This window comes from Ranitomeya variabilis, chromosome 8, assembly GCF_051348905.1.
Source record: "Ranitomeya variabilis isolate aRanVar5 chromosome 8, aRanVar5.hap1, whole genome shotgun sequence".
Classification (NCBI taxonomy): domain Eukaryota; kingdom Metazoa; phylum Chordata; class Amphibia; order Anura; family Dendrobatidae; genus Ranitomeya; species Ranitomeya variabilis.
Window position 1 is genome coordinate 154,012,479 of NC_135239.1, and position 19,327 is coordinate 154,031,805.

At 44.3% G+C, this 19,327-nt stretch overlaps 1 protein-coding gene across 3 annotated transcripts in view; it reads right to left on the reverse strand.

The window, feature by feature from the left end:
- The window catches only part of LOC143788250 (cytochrome P450 2D14-like), a 223,621-nt gene that overhangs the window by 17,492 nt on the left and 186,802 nt on the right, over positions 1-19,327 (reverse strand). For 2 of the 3 annotated variants that reach the window (XM_077277773.1, XM_077277772.1), the window contains 3 exons: positions 17,026-17,167; positions 16,727-16,914; positions 3,909-4,050 (listed from right to left, as the gene is read on the reverse strand). In XM_077277773.1, the coding sequence (XP_077133888.1) occupies positions 3,909-4,050; positions 16,727-16,914; positions 17,026-17,167 (472 nt within the window). The remainder of the gene's footprint in view (positions 1-3,908; positions 4,051-16,726; positions 16,915-17,025; positions 17,168-19,327) is intronic. The other variant, XM_077277774.1, reaches the window with a different exon arrangement.

Below are 19,327 nucleotides of genomic sequence, written 5' to 3' on the forward strand. Positions count from 1 at the left end.
TCTCAAAAGGGTAGAGGCACCATATTGTAGTTCAGATGTTGCTGGACTGGTTTGAGGGTGCCATGTCACATTGGCAGAGTCCCTGAGATGCCAGAACAGCAGAACCCCCATTAAAATACACCATTTTACAAACTAATCCTCTGAATTAATTCAACTAGGGGTGCAGTGATTATATTTACTCCACAGGTGGGTCACAGAACTGTATACCATTGGGCAGTGAAGAAAAAAATAAATACATTTTTACCACCAAAATTTTGTTTTAACCCCAGATTTTACATTTTCACATAGAGAAATGGGTAAAAATAGCAGCAAAATTTGTCCCATAAATGCTGCTGGATGTGGAAATACCCCATATGTGGCTGTAGTGTACAGCATAGGCACACGGTGAGATTCGGGAGGAATGAAGTGCTATTTGCCTTCTGGAGTGCAGATTTTCCTAGAATAGTTAATAGACTCCATGGGTGCTTTCCAAAAACAAGCAGCAGTGGATGTTGCGGAGTGAAAATTGCAACTACTGTTGCAGTGACCAGTATGTTGCAGTGACCAGTACGGTGTAGTGACGAGTACGTAATGCATAGAGATGAACAAATATCTTTGTCTCCCTCCTTATTCAGCAAGCTATTGCGCTTACCGAATTAGCTGCAGCGGGAACCCAGATTCCTGGAGCGCTCCTGCTCATGAGCTGTTCGGTGCCGCAGCTGCATGTATCGCGGCTGTGTGACAGTCACAACACATGCATGTGTTGGATAAAGGGATTAACTAGTGGGACAGTTTTATAGGTTGAGTTCTGGATGCGGCTATACCAAATATCAGCACTTTTATGGTTTATTTTTTTCATAAAAATATTTATTTATGGGTACAATATATTTTTATTATCATTTTGTGTTTATTTATATTTCTACAATTGTTTTCACTTTTTTACTTTGTCACACTATGAGACTTTTACTTTTTTTGCAGTCTGATTGCTTTACAAATTGTCAGAATTTCACAGACAGACAAATTTGCTACAACATGCTCTGGGAATGATCTAGCAAGTTTGCTAGCTCTGGTGACACGGATGTCGTCATGATGACATCGTGTCCCCATGGCAATGATGGGCCCCTCGCGATGACGTCTTTGGTGTGCCGATGGGAGAGCAGAGAAGCCTCCCTCCCTTTGTTTTGCTGGTAAATACTGTGATCAATATCCATTGCAGTATTTAAGGGGTTAAAGTGCTAGTAGCGATGTGGACACCCCTCTTGTCCTGAGCTCTGGGTGTCAGCTGTCAGAATCAGCTGACACCAGGCAGCGATCACGTGCGCACAGCCCGTGTGTGTGCTCACTATCGCCATGACATATCCATAATTCCAAGGTCGGTAAGTACCAGTTGACCTGGACATATGGATATGTCTAAGTTGGTAAAAGGGTTAAGAGGCATAGAAAAGCCAGGTAGGATGGGCTTAAATCCTAGCTCTGCAGGGTCTGTTTAGGGGTACTAGATCCAGGAAATGGGTTCACTTCACAACAGAGCAGTGTGTGGATTCTGCTAGGAGTTGCAGAGCTCCGCTTGCCACTGAGTCAGGGGAAGTGCCTGGATTCCTGCATGGGTGTGAGACTGTGGTCTGTGTGTGGGAAGAAGAAAAAGACCCCCAGTGTTGGCAGCTTTAGCTAGAAGCTTAGACCTAGGGGACTGTGATCTGAACGGTGAGCCTGCCCTGATATCACTTGTATGCAGGTACACAAACTATTTATCTTCCTGTCAAACCTTTGCGCCTTGAAGAGGTTGTTTTGTTTTTATAACCACTGGAGTTTAACGAAGCAATAAAACTTCAGATCTTTGGACCAGTGTTGTGAATTCCGTTCTGGAGCTCCCTCCTGTGGTTGCTAATGGTATTTTTATGAATTCTGCCCTTGGGCTCCCTCTGGTGGTTTCGAGTGGAACTGCTGCTTCTCTAGGTAGCTGTAGCAGCTGCCTTCACTAATCGCCTTGCCTGGGTTTGTTATTTAAACCTGCTCTGGGCTTTAGTTCATGCCAGCTGTCAATGTCTTAGGTTGAATTTGGTTCTCTCCTTGGATTTCTCTTATGGCCTGTCCTTGTCAGCAAAAGATAAGTTTCTGCTAATTCTTGTTTGTCCATTTGCTTTGGACTCTATTGTTTTGCAAACATGTCTCTTTTTGTCCAACTTGTCACTATGTCATATTTAGGCTAGCTGGAAGCTCTGGGGTAGCAGATTTGCCCCTCCACTCCGTGAGTCGGTGTGGAGTTCATTTTTGTAAACTCTGCGTGGATTTTTGGAGTTTTTAATACTGACCGCAGTATCCTTTTCTCTCTGTCTATCAAGTTTAGTATTGGCCTCCTTTGCTGAAAACTGATTTCATTTCTGTGTATGTCATTTCCCTCTCCACTCACAGTCAATATTTGTGGGGGGCTATCTTTCCTTTTGGGGTTTTCTCTGAGGCAAGATAGCTTTCTATTTCCTTCTTTAGGGGTAGTTAATTCTTAGGCTGTGAAGAGGTGTCTAGGGAGAGTCAGGAACATCCCACGGCTATTACTAGTGTTGTTGTTAGGATTAGGGACTGCGGTCAGTAGAGATACCACCACCTCAGAGCTCGTCCCATGTTGCGTTTTAGCCACCAGGTCATATCAGTGTGGCCTCTTAACCACCAGGTCATAACAGACCAGACCACATTGCCTGTGTGAACTCTACCAACTGCCAGAGAGAGTGAATCCCTACAAGGGGTATGCCATTCCATCAAAACGCAGTAATCATTTCTAGATTAGAGGGGGTTCCACTCCTGTGACCCTCACCAATAATCAGAATAGGGGTCTATTCTGTCCTGCCAGGTCACTCAAACTCTATGGCACTGATGTAGACAGACACTGCTCCAGAGACAATGAATGAAGCAGCAGGGCGCACCTGTGAGTGCCTACATCTATTCAAGATGACTTCTGTGGAAAGGTCAGTAAGGACCAAGTAAGCAAACATGAATAAAAAATGTATACTTTATTGAATAACACATATGTCCAGACACTGACAAGTAAAAGACATAATAACAGGATATTTAAACCCATAGGAGGCAGAGGAACACAGCACAATGAATATTTGGAACTAGTAATAGACATGGATATATTTCAGGAATTAATAAGTCTGGATCCGTGCAAATTATGCAATAATTAGATCAAAAACAGAAACTACTCTGAACAACAATAAAATGCTTAGTCCAAGGGGGATGAGCCAAAATATAGCTAAATATATGTAATAATGATAATAGAATCTACATTCCAAAAAGTAAGCCAATGTGCGGCCAGATGTTTTGAACAATTGTAATCTGGTATAGCCCTAAGTCACACTCTAAGGGCGCAGTCAGACGAACATGTATATTGGACCGAGATCGGACAGCAATGCTCTGAATGGTTGTAGCTCTCCCAACCCCAGCGAGACAGCTGCATAGGAAGTCTGGGCATTGCAGTCTAATCTTGGTCCGATTAATATGACTGTCTGACTACACCCTAGTAGACAGGACTAAAGGTACCCTATACTGTCAGGAGCAGAAATCAGAATAGAAAGCATGTAGTGCAATTTATTAGAGACAGGCCAAATGAGGAAAATACAAAGTGCAAACTGTAATGTGTAAAATGCAAAAAGTATGTGCAAGAAAAAGCATAACAAGTAAATCCAGTTCTATAAAGAAATAAAGGAGAATATAACCTAACATGGATAATGGTAAGGCTATTTGAGGTACATATTGTTGTCCATAATACCGATTTAATATGTCATGGAGAGTGCTATGGGACCTCCACCTCACACTCCACGAAGATAGCCATCTTGAGAGCTAATTGATCCAACTTATTCCAGGAGCTATGCTAAAACAATTTAAACATTTTGCATATAAAATAAGACTGATAACACCAATTTGGCTTCTCTTACCTGCAGAAAATGGGATAAATGCTGCTTGTTTTATAAACTTTCCATTCTCATCAAGAAAATGTTTTGGGTAAAACTGTAAAGGTTTCTCCCAGACTTCGGGATCTTTGAGTACAGAGGACAGATTGATGATGATCGTGGTGCCCTGTGGAAAAAAGTATTAAATGGAATGTGTCACCTGGTTTTTGCTACCTCATCTGAGAGCACTATGGTGTAGGCAAAGAGACCCTGATTACAGATATGTATGACTTTACTGGGTGCAGTAGATGTGATACAATCAGTTTCCTGAGGAGTAAATGGAGCAGTGCTCAGAAATCTGATCCCACACACTACTATTACAGCTTTCTATATACATTGTATATTGACAGTAAGCTACTAATCAGTGGTGGGGCAGGTTGGACCAGGTGCACACGGGCAGCTAGTCTGGTAACAATAATCTCCTACTTATAAAACTGATTGTATTGAAACAACAGCACTGCCTAATAAGTGACACATTGCTGAAATCAGTGTTTTCAGCCCCTACATCATGCTGCCTCATACAACATAGCAAAAACCTGATATATTTTCTTTAAGAATTTAAAAAATGCTACAGAACAATTGTGGTGAACATTTTGTCTGTGTCACAGGCACAAAGTCTAGTAGCAAAAATAATCGTATACTAATGTGAACTAGCAGAACAGACCCTTTTTCACAAAAGTATATTCATGCTGCAGGTCAGCTAACTCAAACTTCTGTACTCATGTGAGTGACTCATGAGTTGAGACCATGCCATCCACAGTGGGCGATGGTTATAATTAGTGATGGGGCAATACATTCGGCACTATTCGTTACTCGCATGGATAGTACTGTATTCAAGCTATTCATTATGGGACGAAAAAATTTCTATTTGGCACTTTATTTGCAGCCAATGAATATGCTGAGCTTGCTTGCCAATCATAGCAATGCTGGTGCCATCTTTGATGTGGCATTACTGTGACTGGCTTGCACCACAGCTTCATAGGGGATATTTAATCGCCGCCAGCGCCATCTTGTGCATATTACAGCCAGAAACAGCATAGGGAGAGCGTAGTGTGAGCATAGGGAAAATGAAAGCAGCGTATAGGGAGAGTTTGTGTTTACAAAAAGCTCTTTTAAGAGCTACTGAGTGTAAAGATTAGTTCAGTGTTAGGTGGAGATAACGTATAGAGAGGTTTAATACTAGAGAAAGGCAGCACCTGGCTGTTATCATTGCAAGTACGTGCTGCAGATCTCTGCTAGTTTGCATTGTGTTGTATAGTGTAGGAACAAACTGTGGGATTAGGGAAAGATAGGCAGGGTTTCATGCACTACCATAATATACAAAGCACCTGTTTTTAGAGGCGAATAATATAAGTTAGTACCAGCATATACTAAACAAACTTTTTTGGAGCTACATAATATTCCTGCGTAACACCATATAAAAAAAACATTTTTTTTACAGATAAATAATATTTGTCAGTGCCAGCATATAGTAAACATCTTTTTAAAAGCTAATTGCTTAATAATATTCCTTGCCTATTGCTGAAATAGCTAATATTTATTGTTGTGAGACTGGCACAAAACCTGCTCAGCTACGCAAACGTCACTATTTACCAGTACGTAATTTCCCTGAGTCTGTTGTTGGCATGTGTCATAAAGGCAATATTAAAAAAACCTAAATTGGTTAAATAAATAGTGTATCTTTATCTAGCAGTTGTGCGACTTCTGCAAAAGCGTGCAGAGATGCGCAAACGTCACAATTTACCAGTGCCAATAATTTTCCTTACTCTGCTGTTGGCCTGTGTCATAAGGGCAATATAAAAAAATACAAATTTTGTATTGGTTAAATAAATAGTGTATCTTTATCTAGTAGCTGTGCAACAGCACATTGCTAGATACAGGTAATTTGTACATAACAGCGCTATGAAGACACTTGTGAAAAATAAAGCCAGGAATTTTTTTTTCCATAACACATTCAATATGGGAAAGGGTGACATTAAGGAACTTGGATGTTGATGTGGTGGTGCCCGCCAAGTCTGTGTGACAAATCAGAAGGTGACTATATGTCATTCTAACTTCCTGTCAAAATTCGGTCAGCGCGCTACACCACTGTCAAACCCAGACAAGTACGAGGATGTTGTGGGGTGAATGGCAGACAAAGGCACCAGTGTGTTGACAAGCAGCACCACCATGTCTTCCACATGGTCCACTCTCAGTAGCCAAGAGGCTGGGCCTCACAATCCTCAACCTGGTCCTCCTTTCTTCCCCATCAAGAGTCCCAGGAGACATATGACCCCAACGCTGACCACTCTGAGGAACTGTTTACATTCCCTTGTAATTATTCAGGCTTGTCAACATGCACCATTAAAGAGGGTCATGAGGAGGTGGAGTGTACTGATGCACAAACATTTGAGCACCCATGGGCAGGAGAAAGCCACCTTGGGGAAGGTCAATTTATGTCTGAAGAGGTGGAGGATAATAAGTTGCCATCAGGTCATCCTAAAATCACAACTCAGAAGGAGGATCAGATTGATGAAATGGAAGACGACATATTAGAAGATAAAGCCATTGATCGAACCTGGCACGGTGGCACGCCTAGCGAGCACAGCACTGTAGACAGGGATGGATCTGTAGCATGAAAACAGGCAAGTAGAGGAAGTGGTTTGACCAGAGGGAGAACTAGGGCAACTGTTCCACAGAGCCCCCCCCCCCCCCCATTTGGCTAGATAACAGGCCAAGGGTGCGTTGTTCCACTGTATGGCAGTTTTTTTTCTGAAAGTCGTTCATACAAAACAACTGTAATCTGCAGCATCTGCCATACCAAGCTGAGAAGAAGCAAGAACACTGCCAACCAGAGCACCACCAGCATACAGAAGCACATGGCAGCCAAGCACCCCAGTAGGTGGGGGGAACACCTGGGTACAAAATCTGTGTCTGAAGGTGAAACCATTGCTCCTTCCCCTATGTTACAACCTTCCCAATCTGCTGTCCATAAAACAGGCACTGATGCCTCCTGCCCACAACCTGCAGTTGCACAGACACAAGTGAGCAACCACGTCCAGTTCATTGTCCCAGCACAGCATTCAGGTGTCCCTGCCCCAGACGTTTCACAGGAAGCAGAAATATCCATTCACCCTCCCACATGCCCAAAAGCTAAACACCCACATTGCAGATTGCTAGCCCTTGAAATGTTGCCATTTTGGCTTGTGGGAAGTGAATCTTTTTGTGACCTCTTGGCAGTGGCAGCCAAACGGTACTCGATTCCCAGCCGACACTATTTTTCCCAGTGTGCTGTCCCCACACTATATAAGCACGTGTTACACCATCAGCCATGCTCTGGTGAACGCAGTCACAGGGATGGTCCACCCTACCACAGACACATTGACAAGTTCTTGTGGACAGAGATGCTACATTTCCCTGATGGCACACTGGGTGAACCAGTCTGGGACAGAGTCAGAGGCTTGGATATCACATATCTTATCCACACCAAAAATAGCAGGCTCAACCTGCATCAAGGTTTCAGTCTCCTTGTATTCCAGTTCCTGTCTCTCCTCCTCATCCTCAGCAGAACTAGTCTCACCATCACTCCCCCAGCTGGGAGGTCTGCAGCACTGCCTTGGCAAAGTGGCAGCATGCTCTGCTGAAGAGCAGAGCTGTTGAAAGGGATAAAAGACCTCACCAATCAGTGGCTATCCCTGCTGAACCTTCAACCAGGTCTGGTTTTGCGAGATAATGGGTGGCAGGCAAAGCCAAAAATTCAAATGGGCATGTTTTAGCTGGCATTGTATAGTGATGTGGAATATGCATTCCACTATCTAGCTAACAATTTGGAATGAGGGAGGGACTTTCCAAATGTAGGAAAAACTGAAGCCAAAACGCTCCTTGTGAACATCACTAAAAGGGGGGTAAAACATTTTTATTTTGCATTATATTCATGTAAATATCAAGGAAAAATGTTTCTTAGCATTTTTCCCTTTAAAAAAAAAAATTAGATATGGTTTGGTAGTGTGGCGCCCCAGGGTCCTGGTCGTCACAGTGGCATTGCTCTCCTGTCGAGAAGAGTGATGCTATGTTCGGAGGCAAGAAAGGATAACTGTAACCAGGTACCACAAACATGCAACACATTCACACTCCAGGCCACCAGGGGGAGCTTTTGATCCTATTTACTAGGTGACTCCCTATATATATATATATATATATATATATATATGGTAGTCAGTAGGAAAAGTTAGTTAGTTCCAGACATCCGTCTGAGGAGGACAGAGGGTTTACGGAGCTGTGCATGCCCCCAGAGCTGCAGCTCCTGGAAATAGGCATTTAGAAAGCAGAATTGATTGCAGCAAGCATGCAGGAGGGGAAGCACAGGAGAGGATATGAGAAGGGGACCAGCCCCGAGCAGCTGCCTCCTTCTGAGGAGCAGAACGCCGGTAGCCAAAACACCGAGGTTGTAAGAGCCTCCACGCCTTACATCAGAGACCGGCAGGACAGCTAATTGCACGTTACCTGTCCACACCCACACCCAGGAGGCACGGTGACACCCCACAGAGCCAGGTCATCTAAGAGACCCTATAAACAGGTTCAAGTCACCAGTCATACGGGTTTTGTCCTATCCTATCCGGGGGACAGAGAGAGAGATAACATCTGTGAGGACCTTATGTGAAGCTTCTAGCAGTAAGGGACTACACCTCTACAGCGCAAAGGAAGGCTTTTATTCTTCACCTGGATTTTAAGCAAAGCAGGCTGCCGGTTACCAGCGGTGATGTCCAGGGGCCTCCGGAGAGGTGAGTGTAGCGCCCAACTGCCGCAGGGCCGAGGGGTACCCGGTACCGGGCCTCTGAGTCTCTGCGCTGGGATTGTCACGGTGGCTAGACCCGGTCCGTGACCCTGCTGAGGGGCGCCCAATAATAGGTGTGGAAGGTGGTGGTAGTGCGGTGGAGTGCCGGTCGCAGTAAATAACGAGGACACCAGGTTGCAGTCTCTTTACCTCTTTACTGGAGGCTTCAGGACACTCAGTCTGGAATACGGTTAACCGGGCTGCGCAAGTCCGGCCGGTCTGATGGCACCTCCAGAGTTCCCTTTGCAGGTGGAAATCGGTGCCTACCTTCTAGCGCTTGTGTGTTGTGGTCCTCCCCTGCTGTGCTTACGGGATAGTCCCCACAACTGTTGTGTCTGTTTCTGAAGTTCCCTCACAACTCGATTCTGATGTTCTTCTTCGTCCCCCAGATTATATGGCTAGGACGCACCCGTATGACAGGTAGGCTCGGAGCTCTTCCTGGACCCTAGTGTCGCCCCTCTCCTGTTGTTGCCCCCTATGTCTTCTTAGGTGATTTGGGTGAGACAGCCCGCCTATAACTGACTGTCCTGCCGTAGGTTTGAAGTTAGGCCTGGAGCTCTATACTTCCTCAGCGTTCCGGCCACCGGCTGCGCGCCTCAGTAGGATGTTGCCTCGTCTTACAGCACGACTCCTACTGGTGTTTCTCCTTGTTGCGTTGATCTCGTTTCTCACTCAGCACAATAAACCTCGCTTCTTGTCCTTTCTTGGGGTACCGCCGCGATCAGGTGCAGGCGCGGTCCCGTAACGTTCTCTCTGTTCGCTAGGCCTCTGTCAGGATCCCACCCCTGACAGGGACCCCCCTGAGTCTTCCCCTGCAACACCCTCTGCCACAGGATGTTGCCTGGCTCCAACCCAGTCAGCTTTCTGCCTAACTTCCTCTCTAACCCCCAGTTTTACCAGATTGTGAGGAGTGGCCTAATACATAGCACCCTTAGCTCCCCCTGGAGGTCAGACTGTGAAGTGTATTGGTGTCTGTGATACCTGGTCAGATGAACTCCTTCAGTGCCATCAGACGTAACATCACTCCCCTTAGCGGCAGAGCGACGTTACTGCAACGACCAGGACTCTGGGGCGCTGCATGAGTATATCAATATTTTTTATTTTTATTCTTTATTTTTTACATGGATATGGATCCCAGGGCCTGAAGGAGAGTTTCCTCTCCTTCAGACCCTGGGAACCATACACTGGGAACTTCCGATTCCGATTCCCGATACCACAAAAGCATCGGATCTCGGTATCGGAATTCCGATACCGCAAGTATCGGCCGATACCCGATACTTGCGGTATCGGAATGCTCAACACTAGTTATAACATATAATCCAATGGCCGAGACTGCTGAAAGTGGTATCATGGCTGTTTAACTCTTTCAGATGCTGCATTAAAGTGAAACTATCATGTCCCGAAAGGCAATGAATCTGCATAAATGTAGTTAATCTGCAGGTTAATAGTGTTCCCAAACTATGTAGCTGCCATACGGAACGCACAGCTACCGGGATGACATTAACTGTTTCTCCCACAGTCATGCTGGCATGGCTTCAGTGAACCACACAGCACACACACACTGCACTCTGGAGCTCCGTGCCATCTAACTGTGATGCTTGTTAAAGGCAACAAGTTCAAAAAGGCTACCTCGAACACACTTGGCACAAGCTTCTCCGTCTAACATACCATTCCAGAGAAACCCTGACCTACATCCTTAAACCTCTATGCAAGGATTTGGTTATCATGATCCAGACCGGGTTTTGAGTCCTGTCTTCTCTTTTCCCAGTCTCATCATGTCAGTGGTTAACTTTTCTCAGCCTCAGTCTGGTCTCAGGTTTGCTATTTAGACCCACTGTGTCCTGCAGATCATGGCAGTTATAGTTTCTGCCTAGTGCTGCTGTAAGCTGACTCTGATTGCTCCGATTTGTCCTGCTGCCTTTGCTGTCTGAACTCGTGTCTCTGTTTTCCCGTTCCCATCTTGACTCAGTGTTCCCCTTTAGTGTGCAGACTCCCCGGCTTGACTTGTCGTGTATCCTGACCTGTTTCTGTCATTTTGTTTTTTGGCTTATCCGCTCCTGACTGTTACTGACCCCTGGCTTGTCTCTGACCTCGAGTTTGCTTTTTCCTTTGGTGCTGTGCTACTGTCTAGGATTTGACCCTGCTTGTTTGTACTATCCTGAGGCCACCTGTGGTAGCCCTGCTTTTGTACTGCAGGTTAGCTCTGTTTAGGTGCAGACCTGTCACGGGGCTTCCGCGACAGAGAGGTTCCAGAGAACCGCAGCGCTCTGGGCCTCGTTCACACAGTGAACAGAAGCTCTTCACCTGTATTCTGACCTGGCTGCTTTGTGCCAGCAGTGCAGGAGTTAACCTTATTGCTGTGTTGCTGAGAGCTGGGTCTCTCAGCTGAAGTGGATCTTGTAATCTGATCCTCTATATAGACCCAGTCCTGACTTCAGCTGTTGTCAGTGATCAGTTCTATTGCCTGGCTTGGAGGTTGAAGGAGCATAGTGTTGGAGTTGGAGGTTTATTTACAGAGATTGGGGTCTGCTGTTTTGGTTGCATGTAAAACCAGTTTCCCTTCCTAGTTTATTCCTTCTCTTCCCTTCTCTGTGTTTCCTCTGTGGTTGTGTGAGCATTTGGTGAGTTTGAGACTTTTAGTTACCTTGTCTGTTTACCCTGTTGTTTGTTGTATAGTTACACTGGTGCAGTCCACCTCCTTTGGGGGAGAGGGGGCCCCTGATAGGGCCAACTCAGGAGACAGGGATACGCTGGCGGCTCAGGCCTCCTAACCATCATAGGTACCCCTGAGATAAGGGAAAGCCAGGGCCCCATTATTGTGGCAGGGTCAGGTGCGGGTCCCAGTACGCCGTCCTGCCCCTTTATGGCCATTTACGGTGTGACAAGGCCTACATCCTCTCTACTGCCATCTAGTGAAGCCTGCATCTACCTGCAATGCAGCAGCATGCACTGGTTTTCCAACTGGGTCCAGTGGATTGCTTCCATAGAAGAGATGCTGTCTGTAAGTGCAAATCAGAAGCAGGAAGAGTTGCCAAGCTGGGTCAAAGCCAAGATGTCATCTCAAGGACAAAAGCAGGAGACAAACCATTAGTCGAAATACAAACTGGAGTCAGAACATGGAAAACACAAAACAGACCACAGGAGCCAAGTCAGAAAGCCTAGGTCTCTAGCTGAACATTAACTAATAACTGGCAGCTAGAGACTATCTACTAAGGTTTATATAGAAGGAAGCCCAACAGAGGGGTAATTACCTACCAGCTCACTGCAGTAAAACACAAGTGAATAGCAAAGGAGAAACTGGTCTCAGGAATTTAAAACCTAAACACTCAAATACTACCAGTGTCCAGCAGTAACCAGAGTGTTACTGCTGCATTGCCTTGTGACCAGGGCAGGTGTTCCAGCAGCATGTTTAAACACACATGTACAATAGCAGACTTAGTCTGAATTTTTCTCTTATGCGTTGAAAAAATCATTCTTTTAAGCCCTGGTGAACTCATTCACCTACTCCGGATCTCGCAAGAGTAATTTCACACATATCTAATGTGCACCAAACATGTAACCTGCAACCTGCGCTCACTAAGAACAGCTGCAAACTCTCCCTCATGTTATACAAATAGCTACATGAGAAATCGGAATCATGACTTGTATACTGCAACTAACAAATCCAAACCTGCATCACCAGTCAGTGGCTCAGGCTCCTCTGACAAAGAAGGCTCCAAGCATCCCCATCCAGGGCAAACAAGTCACAGCTCACAGACTTTGAGCCAAAACAGGTTGCAGTATTTCCTCTCGCCATGAATCTAAGACCCACTCTTCTTTCAAGCTTTCCAACTAGGATGTCCTAATCAGAAACAATGCAGACAACCTCACTCCTTCCTGGACCACAGAATGAGGAGAGATAATGCAAAAAAATTCTACCTTCTATATTCTATATTTATTAAACTCAAGGGGAAATTGAAGACTAAGTCAAAATTGACAGCGCACATAGGGTCCGGAAGCACAAGCTACGAGATCACAAAGGTCATAATGGATAAAGTGCATGACTTCAACCATGCCACAAAATGACCTGCTTACATAATTTCAGTGATTTTCTTATTAGCTTAGGAGAAAGTGTTAACGAGGATAAGGTAGATGATATCACTGTCATGCTGATTGATTTTTAAGAGTAGAATTATTGCTTTAATAGGGGACTGGTGCTTGTAATCATTATCTTCTTCTGTTAAAAATGGTAAACTCCAAAGAAACTTGCAGTCATGATTGGTTTGCATTAAAAGCGCTTTACAGACAATGGCATTACTGCTTGAAAGATTGCCAATAAAATCAACCATTTATTTGATCATCGAGAACTTCAAAGAGACAAGTTCAATTGCTGTGAAGGCTTTTTTGGACCAAAGAAAGTCCAGCAAGTGCAAAAGAGGATTTATCCTTTGGATTAATTCAGCACTGGTGCTGAGCTTGCTCACAAATGGCAGCAGGCAGGTGTCAGAGCATCTGCACACTAGTAGAAATGAAACTGGTTGTAACTAGTGTTGCGCGATACCGTCCGATACTTGAAAGTATCGGTATCGGAAAGTATCGGCCGATACCGGCAAAGTATCGGATCCAATCAGATACCGATACCCGATACCAATACAAGTCAATGGGACTCAAGTATCGGACGGTATCCCTGATGGTTCCCAGGGTCTGAAGGAGAGGAAACTCTCCTTCAGGCCCTGGGAACCATATTAATGTGTAAAATAAAGAATTAAAATAAAAAATATTGCTATACTCACCTCTCCGAGGGAACCGGCAGCGTTGTTTGCTTAAAATGCGCGCTTTTCCTTCCTTCCGTGATGTCACGGCTTCTGATTGGTCGCGTGCCGCCCATGTGGCCGCGACGCGACCAATCACAGCAAGCCGTGACGTAATTTTCAGGTCCTTCTAGGCATTCAGTATTTTAAAATTACGTTCCGGCTTTGTGATTGGTCGCGTCGCGGGTCACATGGGCGACGCGACCAATCACAAGCCGTGACGTCACGGGAGGCAGGAGATGCGCGCATTTTAAAATGCGCGCGTGTCCAGCCTCCCGTGACGTCACGGGTTGTGATTGGTCGCGTCGCCCATGTGACCGCGACGCGACCAATCACAGCAAGCCGTGATGTAATTTCAGGTCCTTCAGTATTTTAAAATTACGTTCCGGCTTTGTGATTGGTCGCGTCGCGGTCACATGGGCGACGCGACCAATCACAAGCCGTGACGTCACGGGAGGCTGGACACGCGCGCATTTTAAAATGCGCGCGTCTCCTGCCTCCCGTGACGTCACGGCTTGTGATTGGTCGCGTCGCCCATGTGACCCGCGACGCGACCAATCACAAAGCCGGAACGTAATTTTAAAATACTGAATGCCTAGAAGGACCTGAAAATTACGTCACGGCTTGCTGTGATTGGTCGCGTCGCGGCCACATTGGCGGCACGCGACCAATCAGAAGCCGTGACGTCACGGAAGGAAGGAAAAGCGCGCATTTTAAGCAAACAACGCTGCCGGTTCCCTCGGTGAGGTCCAGGCTGCGTCGGAGAGGTGAGTATAGCAATATTTTTTATTTTAATTCTTTATTTTACACATTAATGTTGTTTCGATACCGATACCCGATACCACAAAAGTATCGGATCTCGGTATCGGAATTCCGATACCTGCAAGTATCGGCCGATACCCGATACTTGCGGTATCGGAATGCTCAACACTAGTTGTAACTCATTATGCATATGACACCTGCGACATTTCAGTCTGCGGTTTCCTTTTCTAAACCTAAGGATTTTTAAAGGATATGATCAGCTAATATACTTTCTGAGATATTTATAAGATATACAAAAAATTTGACTTTGATACATCCGCCATATATAACCCCTGGCAAAAAGTATGGAATCACCGGCCTTGGAGGCTGTTCATTCAGTTGTTTAATTCTGTAGAAAAAAAGCAGATCACAGACATGGCACAAACCTAAAGTTATTTCAAATGGCAACTTTCTGGCTTTAAGAAACACTAAAAGAAATCAAGAACAAAAAATGTGGTAGTCAGTAATGGTTACTTTTTTAACCAAGCATAGGGAAAAAATTATGGAATCACTCAATTCTGAGGAAAAAATTATGGAGTCACGAAAAACAAGCAAAAAAACACTCCAAAACATCACTAGTATTTTGTTGCACCACCTCTGGCTTTTATAACAGCTTGCAGTCTCTGAGGCATGGACTTAATGAGTGTCAAACAGTCCTCTTCATCAATCTGGCTCCAACTTTCTCTGATTGTTGCCAGATCAACTTTGCAGGTTGGAGCCTTGTTATGGACCATTTTCTTCAACTTCCACCAAAGATTTTCAATTGGATTGAGATCCGTACTGTTTGCAGGCCATGACATTGACCTTATGTGTCTTTTTTCAAGGAATGTTTTCACAGTTTTTGCTCTATGGCAGGATGCATTATCATCTTGAAAAATGATTTCATCATCCCCAAACATCCTTTCAATTGATGGAATAAGAAACGTGTCCAAAATATCAACATAAACTTGTGCATTTATTGAAGATGTAATGACAGCCATCTCCCCAGTGCCTTTACCTGACATGCAGCCCAATATCATCAATGGCTATGGAAATTTACATGTTCTCTTCAGTCAGTCATCTTTATAAATCTCATTGGAACGGCACCAAACAAAAGTTCCAGCATCATCACCTTTCCCAATGCAGATTTGCGATTCATCACTGAATATGACTTTCATCCAGTCATCCACAGTCCACGATTGCTTTTCCTTAGCCCACTGTAACCTTGTTTTTTTCTGTTTAGGTGTTAATGATGGCTTTCGTTTAGCTTGTCTGTATGTAAATTCCATTTGCTTTAGGCGGTTTCTTACAGTTCGGTCACAGACATTGACTCCAGTTTCCACCCATTTGTTCCTCATTTGTTTTGTTGTGCATTTCCTGTTTTTTAAACATATTGCTTTAAGTTTCTGGTCTTGATGCTTTGATGTCTTCCTTGGTCTACCAGTATGTTTGCCTTTAACAACCTTCCCATGTTGTTTGTATTTGGTCCAGATTTTAGACACAGCTGACTGTGACCAGCCAACATCTTTTGCAACATTGCATGATGATTTACCCTCTTTCAAGAGTTTGATAATCCTCTCCTTTGTTTCAATTGACATCTCTCGTGTTGGAGCCATGATACATGTCAGTCCACTTGGTGCAACAGCTCTCCAAGGTGTGATCACTCCTTTTTAGATGCACACTAACAAGCAGATCTAATTTGATGCAGGTGTTATTTTTGGGTATGAAAATTTACAGGGTGATTCCATAATTTTTCCCCTATGCTTGGTTAAATTAGTAACCATTACTGACTACCACATTTTTTGTTCTTGATTTCTTTTAGTGTTTCTTAAAGTCAGAAAGTTGCCATTTGAAATTACTTTAGTTTTGTGCCATGTCTGTGATCTGCTTTTTTTCTACAAAATTAAACAACTGAATGAACATCCTTCAAGGCCAGTTATTCCATAATTTTGTGCCAGGGGTTGTATTCATAAATGCTTAAGCAAAAAACCTATCTTTGATGTTAAGTCATACTCGGACCAATGTTATTCTATGAGGCCAGGCATATGTCCAATTTTTTCTTTGTACCGAGCGGTCCAAGAATAAAAATTGCATCATGCCCAAGTTGAATCTGATTATCTGATCATACTTGGCCATGCAAATCAATAAGTCAATGGAAAACATGGGACTGCACCCGAATAACATCTGATCTCATTTGAGATAATCTGATCAAACTGTGATCAAGCTCTGAGTGTGATTTGCATAATCAACTCAATTTTCTCACATGAGAGAATATATGCTGGTGTGACTCTAGCTGAACCAATTAAAAATGTTGACGATATAGTATAACCACCTAGTCTTACCAGATTGTATAAATTCCTCAATTTTAACACCTGGTAAATATACACAATCCTACATTAATCATTAGTTACAGATCTTACCTTTGGGATAAGGTAACCTTTTATCTCCATGTCTCGGTAGGTCATATGAGGCAAAGCCAAGGGAGAAATATCTCCAAATCGTTGTACTTCATGGATCACAGCATTAGTATATGGCATTTGTAGAACATCGCCCATTGTTGGTTTCCTCTCTCTTCCAATTACTCGATCAATTTCTTCCTGAACCTTGGCTGAATAGAATTATTTGCTACTACATAAATACTTCTAAGTATTACACCTTACTATATGAATAGTATACCTTACAATATGATTACTACACCTTACTATATGTTTTTACTCACATTGTACATCTGGGTAGAGGAGCATAAACAGCACTGCCCACCTCATGGTGGAACTTGTTGTTTCTGTCCCAACACTAAACAAATCGTATGTTGTCATGAGCAGGTTCCCCTCATGAAAACTAGTGGAACCATCTTCTTTCACCTAGAAGAAATCAGTTTTAATATTATGGTAGTTAAATTATGGGCACCAGGAAAAATGATCTCTGTTGGGTTATGGTCAAACAGTCGTAGATTCTCTCATTTGAAAGAATCAGGCCGATTATGAAAATGACACTCTGATCAGAAATTAATTCAAGAGTCAGCATAGTGTGATCTGAATCTCTGTGAGAGAATCGGACCACACTGTAAGGAGAAGGAGAACAAAATTTCTCCATCCTCTCCATTCTGTAAGTCCGCAGAAATTGGGCTGCACTCAGATGACCTGCTTTCCATGCACCCATAGACTTGAATGGGTGAGTTGCATCTGATTTCAAAGTGAGTGGGAGGCGGTCATTTTAACATAATAATCTGTTGCTTTTATTGCAGATTTTCCCTGTAACTGGCGCTGGTATAGTAAACCCAATTACATTGCCTGCATAACAGAACTGAGTGAGTCTCCTGGGACACACCAGCTCCTCCTTCTTCTCAACACAATCAGTGTATGGTGAAGTGTGGACTGCCAGGATGTTTAAAGTCTATGGGCATTTCATAACTGGTCAAATAGACCCCTAACATGTTGCCTATTGTCACTGGTTTACCGCGACAGAGAGAAGCCAGAAGACTGCAGCATCTGAGTTCTCCTACTACTGTGCTGAATAGAAGCACTTCACCTTTTTATTAAACAGTGTAAATTTCTTTGGGCAGTGCAGGGGTTATTCTGCTCTGCTGAGAGTTCTTGGAGGTAAGGTTCTCAGCTGTGCACTGTTAGCCACTCCCATCCCATATATAATGTGGGTCCTGACTAACACACATCCTCACTGCTAGCTTATGCTGCATGGCTTGGAGGACATTTGCTAGTAGTTATTTGAGTAGTTGGTTGGTGGATTTATCTGAGACAGTTGCTTGGTTCTGCCAGTGTGATAATTCCCTTTCTTCTTCTACTTTAGTTTAACCCCATCCTTCACTCCCTGGTGAATACCTCTGTTATATGTGAGTGTATATGTTAGGTGTCAGGATTTTCCCGCTGCGTGGGATAGATCCCAAGCATTATCTGCTTCTGCGGTCTCGCATTCAGGTCCGGCCACTGCTATTGCTGCTCAGCACAGACGTCGATCTCAGCATCTTGCTCAGGCTCGTGGTATACAATTGGTTACTGCTGGCTCTCCAGACAAGTCTATGGTAACCAATGATATGTGGGTGCAGCCTTGCGCTCTGGAGTCTAGCGTCAAAGAGTTTTCTCTTTTGGGTCAACATCTGCTTCATTCGGGTGTGCAGTTAGCACCATTTAGTTGCAGTACCAGCCCAATCCATGTGCAATTATCCCTGTGTTGTTAACAGGGTATAGCACTTCGCATACTCGTGCCGTACCTCTCGGTGAAGTAACTGAGCTTGGTACTCAGTGTTCCATTCACATTGAGTGGTGTTAACTCAGTGTGTTCAAGGTTATACTTGCTGTTGTGTTCCATCATTGTTTACTAGCAGCAGGTTCATCTCTGCATGGTGGACCCCGGGTTGCGATTGCACTTCAGTTTATATTTTATTTAGTGCAATCCGCCAACCCTAACAGTATATTTGCATGTTTGGTATTTTCCATTACCCCTGTTCTTATTATCTTGTTAATCTGGTTGGTGTACTATGGTGCCCTACTATTCCCCTCTTCCTTGGGTGGGGGAAGGGTTCAGGCTGAAGGCAGATTCAGGAGCTAAAGCAAGGTAAGTGGCCCTGGCATCTTCACCTTCAAAGGTAACCCAGGGAACAGGGCGAGCTAAGGCGCCCCCTAGCATTAGGGACAGGGAAGGAGCCCTTGGTCCCCGGACATCTGATAACAGAGTTGTAACATTAGCTCTGACCGAAAACATTTTTTCATCCATTATGAATCCTATTACTGCTCTGATAGGGCAACTGCAGCAGCTCAGTTTGGAGGTGGCAGATCTACGCACTGTCATTTTGCAACACCCTAACATATCAGGTGTGGGGATCATGACTCCCCATACAACCTTTAGTGGTGCCCAAGATCGCTTTGCCTGCCAAGTTTTCTGGGGGTGGCGTGACAAGTTTGTTGTTTTTAGGAAGGCTTGTAAACTATACGTTAGGTTACTTCCTTGTTCCTCAGTAATCGAAGAGCAAAGGGTGGGGATAATAATCTCACTCCTTCAGGGTGACC